At 35.2% G+C, this 10,049-nt stretch overlaps 1 protein-coding gene across 1 annotated transcript; it reads left to right on the forward strand.

The window, feature by feature from the left end:
• The first annotated feature begins 3,985 nt into the window (after nucleotides 1-3,985).
• Nucleotides 3,986-7,839, forward strand: LOC104237150 (uncharacterized). The gene is made up of 4 exons (XM_009791240.2): nucleotides 3,986-4,054; nucleotides 5,380-5,646; nucleotides 6,847-7,041; nucleotides 7,671-7,839. Exons 1-4 carry the CDS (start codon nucleotides 4,037-4,039, stop codon nucleotides 7,710-7,712), a joined length of 522 nt encoding a protein of 173 aa, XP_009789542.1. The 5' UTR covers nucleotides 3,986-4,036; the 3' UTR covers nucleotides 7,713-7,839.
• Nucleotides 7,840-10,049: the final 2,210 nt, after the last annotated feature.

Here is a 10,049-nt window from a genome sequence, read left to right on the forward strand (position 1 = left end):
TCATGAATTATAGCCCCGTTTCCCCCATTTCTACTACTTTATATGTTGTTTAGCTGTATTGTATAGTATCGAGTTGGTTGGTTTGAGTTTGAAGTGATTTTGGAGAGGAAAGAGACACGAAGTCTCTTATTTAGAAGCTTAAGTTGGAAAAGTCAATCGGATGTTGACTTATGAGTAGATGATCTCGGATGTGAATTCTGGCGGTTTGGTTAGCTCCGTTAGGTGATTTTGGATTTATGAGCATATTCGGAATGTAATTTGGAGATCCGTGGTAGATTTAGACTTGAATTGGCAAAATTAGAAATTTGGCATTTCTCGATTGGTAGTGGAAATTTTGATATCGGGGTTGGAATGGAATTTTGGAAATTGGGGTAGGTTCGTAGTGTCATTTGTGGCGTGTGTGCAAAATTTCAGGTCATTTGAACGAGGTTTGATATGTTTCGGCATCGTTTGCGGAATTCGGAAGTTTAGAGGTTCTTAGACTTGAATCTGAGGGTGATTTGGTGTTTTGACGTTGTTTGGAGTGTTCCGAAGGTTTGAGTAAATTTGAATAGTGGTATATGACTTGTTGGTATTTTTGGTTGAGCTCCCGAGGGCCCTTGGATGGATTCGGATTGTCAACGGAAGGGTTGGAATTGGTTTGAGCAGCTGAAGCTGCTGCTTCTGTCATTTTTGCACCTGCGGATTGGGAACCGCAGGTGCGAGGTCCGCAGAAGTGGAATTGGACCGCAGAAGTGGAGAAGGACCGTAGGAACGGAAGTTGGACCGCATCTGCGAGCCTGCAGGTGCAAGGCCTGTGGTGCAGTTGCGAAAGCAGCTAGGAATTTAAGTGAAATGCGCAGATGCGGCGTACGGACCGCAGGTGCATGATTTTGGCCGCAAATGCATAAGTTCTGGGCAGAATGTATAAAAAAGCCCCTTCGCAAATTTTGGTCATTCTTCACCATTTTTCATCCGGATTTGGAGCTTTTGGGAGCAATTTGAAGAGGGATTCAAGGGGGTTTTCACTAAGGTGAGTAATTTGAGCCCTAATACTCGTGATTATGGTAGTTTTCTGTGGTTTAATCATGTAATTAGTGGTGATTAAGGGTGAAATAAGGGGTTAAGGCTTGAAATTTTGGAGAGTTTTGATTGAGGGTTTAAGGGGCCAAATGGAGTCGAATTTTGATAAATCTTGTATGTATGGACTCGCAAATAGAAGGAGTTTCTAGTTGTGTGTTTTTGTCGGATTTCAAGATGTGGGCCCCAGGGTCAGGTTTGGGTGAATTTCGGGATTTTGGGTTGAATTGCTAGTTTTTCGTTTGGAATTGATTTTTTGGCCTATATTGATTGCATTGTATTGCTTTTGGTTAGATTCGGGACGTTTGGAGGTTAATTCCAAAGGCAAAGGCGTAGCGGAGTAGAATTTGGCTTCGTTTAAGGTAAGTAACGCTTTCAAACTTGGTTTGAGGGTTCGAAACCCCAAACTATGTGTTATATGATTACATATTGAGGTGACGCAAATGCCAAGTGAAGGGCGTGTGTGCGTGCACCATGAAAATTATGGCCTGGTTCATTCCATGGCACCACTTAGTGGCTCTTTCTTGTTGATATCTGTGTTATGATTATATGATTAAGGAAATGAACTGTAAATCATGATAATTATCATGCTAGGGCTTCATGCCAATACTGTTGAGATACGAGTGGTCGTTTCTTGCTGTCATCTCATTAGTTTCATTGATATTCTGTACTCAGTCTTGTTCATGCATATCATGTCATGTCTCAGTCTCAGTTGTTGTTATTTGGCACATTATATCATTGTTTCGGGCTAGTTTCATGGCATTGTGAGCCCGTGTGTGTGTGTGAGCTGGAGAGTGATGACTGAATGAGGCCGAGAGCATGATTATGAGTGACAATTATGGGATCGGGCTGCAAGCCACAACAGATTATTGATTATGCGTTCGTTGGGTTGTTATAGCGCTTGGGCTGAAAGGAGCCCTTCTGGAGTCGACACACCCCCTAGTGAGCGCGAATGATATTATTGAGGGATGGATTTCCCGGGACATGGATTTGTCCGAAGTATTAATACCTGGAGATGGATTTCTCCTCAGGGTTGGATTACCCTTGTTCCTCGATACTGGTTGACTAGAAGTCAGTGTTGTATATATTCCGGGATGGATTTCCCTAGTCTGGATGGCCATATGCGGTAACGAGTAGTTGAGCACTTAAGAGTGTGTGTACACGGTGCGTTCTCATATATTTCTGGCATTGACATGTAGAGATTTGCTGAGCTTTATACTTCACATTGTTTGGATTGGTACTTTGCTTTACTATTGAGTTGAACAATTAAATTGCCAGCATGCCTACTTTATTGTACAATTTAAATGTGTTATAATTGCTGAGGTTTAGTTCGTCACTACCTATCAGTCCATAGTTTGGACTTGTTACTTACTGAGTTGGTGTACTCACATTACCCCCTGCACCTTGTGTGCAGATCCAGGTATTTAGGCCACAGTAGCGGCTGTTGACTACTTCATTCGCGGATTATCACCGGAAACAGCGAGGTAGCTGCCAGGCGCTCGCAGTCCCGCCTTTCTCCTTCTTTATCTTCCTTCTAGTATACTTTGGCTACTTTCAGACTATTTTTGGTCTTGTTATGTTTCAGAACAAATTGTAGTATTGCTCATGACTTAGTGACACCCGAGGTCGGGCTTTTATTTCCGCGTTTTGGTCTCTGACTTTATATTTTTTTATGGAATTTCAGTTGAAAAAGGTTGTTATTTAAGTTTTAAATGAAATATTGAACTACTTTGAAAATGTGTCGGCTGACCTAGTTTCATGATAGGCGCCATCACGACCGGGTTGATTTTGGGGTCGTAACAATAAGGTTATTTTAAGAAAATAATACAAAATAGGAGATGAGCTATGGTATTGTACTAAGATATTCAATAATAAAGATAATAAAATCGCGTAAAATAAATATTATTAATATGACATAATGAAAATAAACATAATCTAAAATTACCAAGTTGCTAAAATAAGTACGACAAACAAGTACTATTTTTACATGACTAAACACTAAAAAAAGAAAATTTATATTTTTATCTAATTCATGGAAAAACTAAAAAAAATAGATATCCAATACTATTGTCATTTCTTGTACAATTTAATTGAATATTTAGCACTAATATTGACTATAAAACTTATTGTAGTATTCAAGAATTATAAGTCCAAGTTTAAAATAACATGTTAAAAGATAAAATTATGAAAATATTTATAAACTACACAACAATAAATATTTTTATGTATTAAATATATTTAAAACTTCTATATATGTAATGTCGGGTTGTCTTGGTTTGGTGTGACATATTTTAGTTAAAACCAAACCAAACCAATTATGGTCAGAATTTTTTTCCAAAACTAAACCAAATCATAGTCGGGTTTTTTTTTCTCGATTTGATTCGGATTATCGGTTTGGTGCGATTTGTCGGTTTCCTTTGTACACCTCTAGTTTTGTTGAAACGCAGAAAGTTCCAGCATAATATGGTGGATTATGGAGCTCCTTCATATAAACTCCTTGCATATTATGTTAGAACTCCAGCATATCCAGTATAATATGCTGGATTATGAAGCTCCTAGGTTTAAATTTCCAACATATTATGGTGGAACTCCAGCACATTATGAAATTTCCAGTACACTATGCTGGAATTTCATATGTAAAAAATTCAAGCTCCAACATATTATGCCGGAATATTATTTTCGAATTTTTAAGGGTGTTTTGTTAAGATTTTATCTTTACATGAAAATGTAACAATTATTGGGTCATGATATAATGCTATATTGCTATGTTTATCCTCGATTTGCTGCTCTCTGGCTAAATATTATTTTAACAAATATATACATAAGACAAATAAATAAATAAATAAATAAATAAATAAATAAATATATATGTAAATAATTAATAATTAGAGGCGTATATATATTGGAGAATCCATGATTACCTCCTTCAAAGCCTTTTCAGCCATTTCTCTCTGATCTTTTCCTCTTTGTGCTTCATATGGAAAAACGAAAGGAGGTATGTTTCAGATTCAATGAAAACTTACTTTTTTTATATATATAAAAAAAAAAATGCCATTTCCTCTAGCGGATATGCAATAAATTATTTTGACTTTTTTAAATGTATTTCATTAATTTTTTTCTTCGTTTAGATTGTTTGATCTTTTAATGGAAATGATGGAGAAATTAAGTAACAAATCATTTTGACTTTTTCTTATGTATTTCTTTAATTTTTTTCTTTGTTTAGATTGTTTGATCTTTTAATGGAAATGATGGAGAAATTAAGTAAATGTTCGAGATTGATTTAGAAGGAAAATGATTTCCATGAAGATATTACAATTATGTTCTTATGAAGTTTGCCTATCCATATTGGCATTTATTTGTTAAATATTCTGCATTTCTTTGTAATGTTTAAGACTATTTAGTTAATTAAGGGGAAGGAGAAAAAACGTTTTGAAAGAAATGATCCTGATCAAGAGAGAGAGCAATTAATATCTTTTTCATGAATTTATATATTATCAATCTTATAATTATCTTCATCAAGTTCTTTCGTTGTGTCATTATAGTTGTTGATAATTGTGCGACCATCCTATTTTAAATCTTAAACTACTAAAAAAGTATTTTTATTTAGCCAATTTTATCTTCAAACATATTTTCCATGTGCGAGATTAATTCTTTTTGCATGGCCAAATACGTGAAATATTTTTTTGGGTAAAAATTAAAGCCAGGATCTGTGCATGTTCTAATATCACGTCTTGTTTATTTGTGAGGCTCGAATTCTCTCCGGTTATGCATATACAGCTCCAACTTTCATCTATGTATTTCACCAAAGATAATAGACCTAGCCTAAAGTTGCTCGGACACAGTTGCGGGTATCTAACACGGGTGCAATATTCGACAGACATCCTTCGAGATGTAGATTCAAAGATTCGGGGATATGGATCCTAGTACGGATACGGGTGGGGAGATCCAGATAAAAATGATTCAAAAATATAAACATATCACTTATAAGAAATTTTGTGGAATAGTTACGTATAACTTATAAAGTGTGGATTTCTTTTTTATTCTCAAGTTGTAGATATGTTATTTTCTTCAAATTTATCCTGATTTTGGTTCTAATTTCGGGAATCAAATAGTATATCGTCTTGAATTTTTCAGTTCATCGTTGTCAAATTAAAGTACCCAAAGTTGTATGACCATATCCGCTACAAATCCCATAACCACACCCATACTAGCGTGGTATTGACACGAATACAGCACCTAAACTGCCATATTGAAGCAACTTAGGACCTAGCTACTTCATATATATTTACTGACCAAATGTTTGTTCAAATATTTCTTTAGAAAAATGGTCCAACTTATGTTCCTCAATTTGGAGCATGGGATAACAAGGCTGCAGCCGGGGGAAATTCTAGTTATACAATGGAATTTTCCCAAGCTCGCGCCAACAAGCAGCAGCATCAACAACACCAGCAGCATAAAAATGGTTTAGGTGCACGCCACGGATTGACAAATGATCAGCAGCAGCATAAAAATGGATTAGGCGCACGCCACGGGTTGGCAAATGATCAGGAATTTCCTGGCAAGAAACAAGAGGACCCTAGCAATATGGTAAGAATACTTAATCTGAATAACATATTGTAATTAAAACTCCTGTGGTCCAACCTCGAACCCCGCACATAGCGGGGGCTAGTGCACCAGGTTGCATGGTAATTAAAACCATCTTCATTCTGGTGCATTATGGGATTCTTGACTGCAAAATTTCCTGTAGTAATATAGTACTAGTGTACAACTGCATGGTTTTAAAGGGTTCAATTGAATCCCTTTTGTCGAATGACTATCTTGCGCGTATAGGTAAAAGAAAAGTCATGTAAATGGTTGAATATCCTTAACACAAGATTGAAGCAACATAGCGATAAAGGTGGCTCAAGAATTACTTCAATTAGATCTTTAATAACCGAGTCTTCTACAACTCTCCGCGACTCCGCCACAAACTAAAGAACTGAATTACCTCGGCTGGAGACACCTTTTTTTTTTATAACTGTGGTGTCCAGACCAACTTGAACGCAACTCGACCACCTCCCACCAGCAACAGGTACCAGCCACAGCAAGGGAGCGGTGGGTATGCTTTCTACACTGAGAAGAGGAGAAGAGGAGGGAAGAAGTAAGGGTTTGAGCGACGAAACACACCTATATTGTATCACGTTAAAAGAAGGGACGACGACTAAGCAACTATGCTACTATTCCCAAATATCATATGAAGCAACATTCTTTTGAGTGACTTTGTTAGAATCCTTCACTATGCAGCTGCTAATTCATTACCTGGTTTTGTTCTGATCACATATGGCCCTGCATAATGAGAACCTCACAACATCCAAAATTGACAAATGACAATTACTGTACAGTCAGATCTCTCTATAATAACATCCCTATATAACAGTCATTCACTATAAAAATCCAGTTTTTCTTGGAACCGATTTGTATGTTATGTTTTAATATATAATCTTCGCAACAACACTTCACTATAGTAACCAAAAAATATCGGAACAAATGAGGTTGTTATAGAGAGGTTTGACTGTACCTAGCTTGATGTCATATTCCATATCTGAATTTATTTCCTCCTCAGCAGTTTCCCAATCAAATGCTAGTGATTTATCATATTTTTATGGTTTAATCATGCAATATATGTTGTAATAGTAAAGAATTCCATGATCATCATTCCTGTCACATGATGTATTTTCCAAAAGATATATTGATCTCTAGCTCTGAGTTTCTAACTAAATGATTTTCCTATATCTGTTGAAACTGCAGAAAAATGGATACAGGTCTGTACCTCAATTTGGAATGTGGGATCAACAAACTGGAGGTGCTGCAAGTTATACTGTCGAATTTTCAAAAGCTCGCGTCAACAGAAAACAACACAAAAATAATGATCTTTTAGCGCGACCACCTAGTATCGATCATGAACAGGAAGCTCTTAGGAAGCAACATGAAGATTCTTGCATGGTAAGACTTATTACTAAACTCAATTCGCCTACTATATGGTAATTACAGATAAATCTATGATAAACTTTAATCAATAACTTGATAAAAATGATAACTAACCTACTTTTCTTGGTTAAACTACACTGGTCGTGTATAAAATTTTATACTATCAGTGCATATAACTTAAATGTCAAGTGGATAATATCGCTTGTTTCCTATATACCATGCCATCAATCAGTGGCGGACCCAGAATTTTATGCAAGCGGGTTCAATCTTAGAAGTATATAACTTTAGTTTAAAATAGTAGTTGTCAAGTGGGTTCAAATAAATATTTATACAAAATTTATACAGCTTTAATCCTAATTTATACATATACACAGTATTATTTTTTGGTGAAGCGGGTTCAGTTGAACCCGCTAGCCACCACTTGGGTCCGCCACTGCCATCAATAGGGAAAATGTAGCTCAGTGGCATTCTGGTGCAGGCGCAATTGCTACCTTCAACTCTAAAATATATGCATATATTTGGAAAAAAAAATCATATACACATACACACACGAAGTTCGTATTCATGTGCACTATTAATATCAAATCCTGGATCCGTCTCTAAACTATCCTGGACTTATACCTATTTTTCTTTTTTGGGTGCAGAGGAAAAAGAAGATGTTGGCATTTTGTTGCATTGGGCCCTGATCTCAATGTCCTAAGTGCAGCTCCCTTTTGTAATAGTCTTAAAATGGCTATTTGATTCCCCTATTATAGAGTTATCTCATGTTTCCTTAAAGTAATATTATGTATGAAAACACACTTCCTTGCTTTATTGAGCTAGTGAAATCATGAAAAAAATCTTAAATTATTAGAACTAATAATTGTATTATTTCTGAAATCTGTTACTACATTCTGCATGAATGAGTCTCATTACATTATTTAGTTTTCTTTATATCACATTCCTTAGGTGTTGCCCTTCCTCGAACCCTGCGTAAACACGGAATACTTTATGCATTGGGCTGTCCTTTTTTTATTGCAGCTATACGCCATAATCGGTTATTAACGTACAATCACATAAGTTCAAAAAATTAATATGTGGAGTAATAAAACTTACCTTGGTCAAACCTTTCAAGCAAGTTGGCACATCATAAAAGTTAGGATCTTGAGTATATGAATCATCATTGTTCATTTATCTGTATTTTGAGGATTCACTATGAGTTGACTAGTTTTACGCTCGCTATCAGCCTACCACAATGTCCCTTCTCCTTTATCAGACTTGAGAAGGACATTGTGAGAAAGCTCATTCAGGCGAAGTTCTCGAACATGATAAAAACATCTTTTTGTATACCAAACATGATAAACCATCTTATTCGGTAAAAAATAGTTCGACAGGGGCGACCTGAGAACACATATTAAGATATCAAACCACACGAGAAAAAAAGGAAAAGTGCCAAACATGTGATCTCAGATTGCCCCTATTGAACACTTTCACCAATTAGAGGATCCCCTGTCTCTACTTTTACTTGTCAAAATTGGTAGGTTTATAGATTAGATATATAAAGAATGGTTCTAAAATAGTGTGTAGTATTTCAACATTGTACTATCACTTAGTAGTACTTTTAGGATAATACTTCGAAAATCTTTTGAGCTTTTTCTATCAAGTACAACTTTTGTACTTCATATTTATGCTACTTCATCGTTTTGTACTACAAGTTTACAATACTTCTATATTCAAGGCGGATGTAGACTTGTAATAGTGGATTCTACCGAATCCAGTACTTTCGACGCGAACCATAAATTTATATTTAAAATTTTATTAAAATTGTAACAACAACAACAACCCAGTATAATTTTACAAGTGGGGTCTGGGGAGGGTAATATGTACGCAGACCCTATCTCTACCCGACGGGCAGAGAGACTGTTTCCAGGAGACCCTCGGCTCAAAGAGGCAATAAGAGACACTATATTAGTACTATAAAATTGTAACAAATAGTATTATTTAACCCATAATTTTAAAAATTCAATGGGTTCATGGCAAAAAACCTTCAGAGTTGAAATGGGGCATATGTAGTATATTAATATCGGGTTCAACTGAAACTCATAATTTTTTATGCGAGGTAAAAAATTTATATGTAATAATTCATTAAAATTGCTAAAATAGCAGATATGAACCCATAACTTTAAAAATATAAAGTTTTGAATACTAAAAACTTTAAAAGCTAAACCCAGAAAGTTTAAATTTTGGATCCACTCCTGGGATTGAACCCATAAAACTTAAATCCTGTGTTCGCCTCTGTCTATGTTTGCACGTGGACCAAGTCCATAACTAACAAATTGAATTAGAGAAAGGAAAATGAAAAGGGTAGATTTTTTGTTTCTTCTTTTAAGCTAATATATGGCTCTAACAGTTGATTTGTTTAAAAAAAAAATATTAAAAACTTTTTCTCGTTTAAGATACAAAAGATATACAGATTTGTTTTTAATGAAATTCCATTGTGTGTGCTCAGGTTTCTCGTACTAGGGAAGGTCGTCTCAATTTATTTTCCCGTCTTCAAATACAAAAAAATATTTTAACTTTTGACATTTGATTTCTTTATTTCTGGATGACATTTTAAATATTCAATTTAAGGGGATAAAAATGGGAGAATTGCACAAATATTATCTTTCAGTGCCACTATGTGAGATTTTGTTCTTAATAATTACTTTTTGGTTTGACTCCTGTTAAATGCTTGAACTCGTTGATAGGTTTCTGAACGAATTCATGAAGTTATTCATTATCTTATTTTAATAAAAAGAGAAATAGATTGGTGAATATCATTGCATCGTACGATTTGATTTTTATTTACTATTACTCCATCCGTTTCATATTGTTTGAGGTAGTTTGACTCGGGACGGAATTTAAGAAAAAAGAAGAAGACTTTTAAAACTTGTGGTCTTAAAAGATTAAGGGGTAAAAGTTTTGTGGGGACATATCATTTGTGTGGCTATAAAAGCTTCTCACTAAGGGCAAAAGGGATAAAATGAAGAGTTTAAAGTTGAATT

Source organism: Nicotiana sylvestris, chromosome 10 (genome assembly GCF_000393655.2).
Source record: "Nicotiana sylvestris chromosome 10, ASM39365v2, whole genome shotgun sequence".
Lineage (NCBI taxonomy): Eukaryota > Viridiplantae > Streptophyta > Magnoliopsida > Solanales > Solanaceae > Nicotiana > Nicotiana sylvestris.

Bases quoted from the DNA above. Each gene is read 5' to 3' on its own strand.
- LOC104237150 (XM_009791240.2), top strand. The intron at 5,647-6,846 runs GTAAGAATACTT...TTGAAACTGCAG, and splicing joins AAGAGGACCCTAGCAATATG to AAAAATGGATACAGGTCTGT. The intron at 7,042-7,670 runs GTAAGACTTATT...TTTTGGGTGCAG, and splicing joins AACATGAAGATTCTTGCATG to AGGAAAAAGAAGATGTTGGC.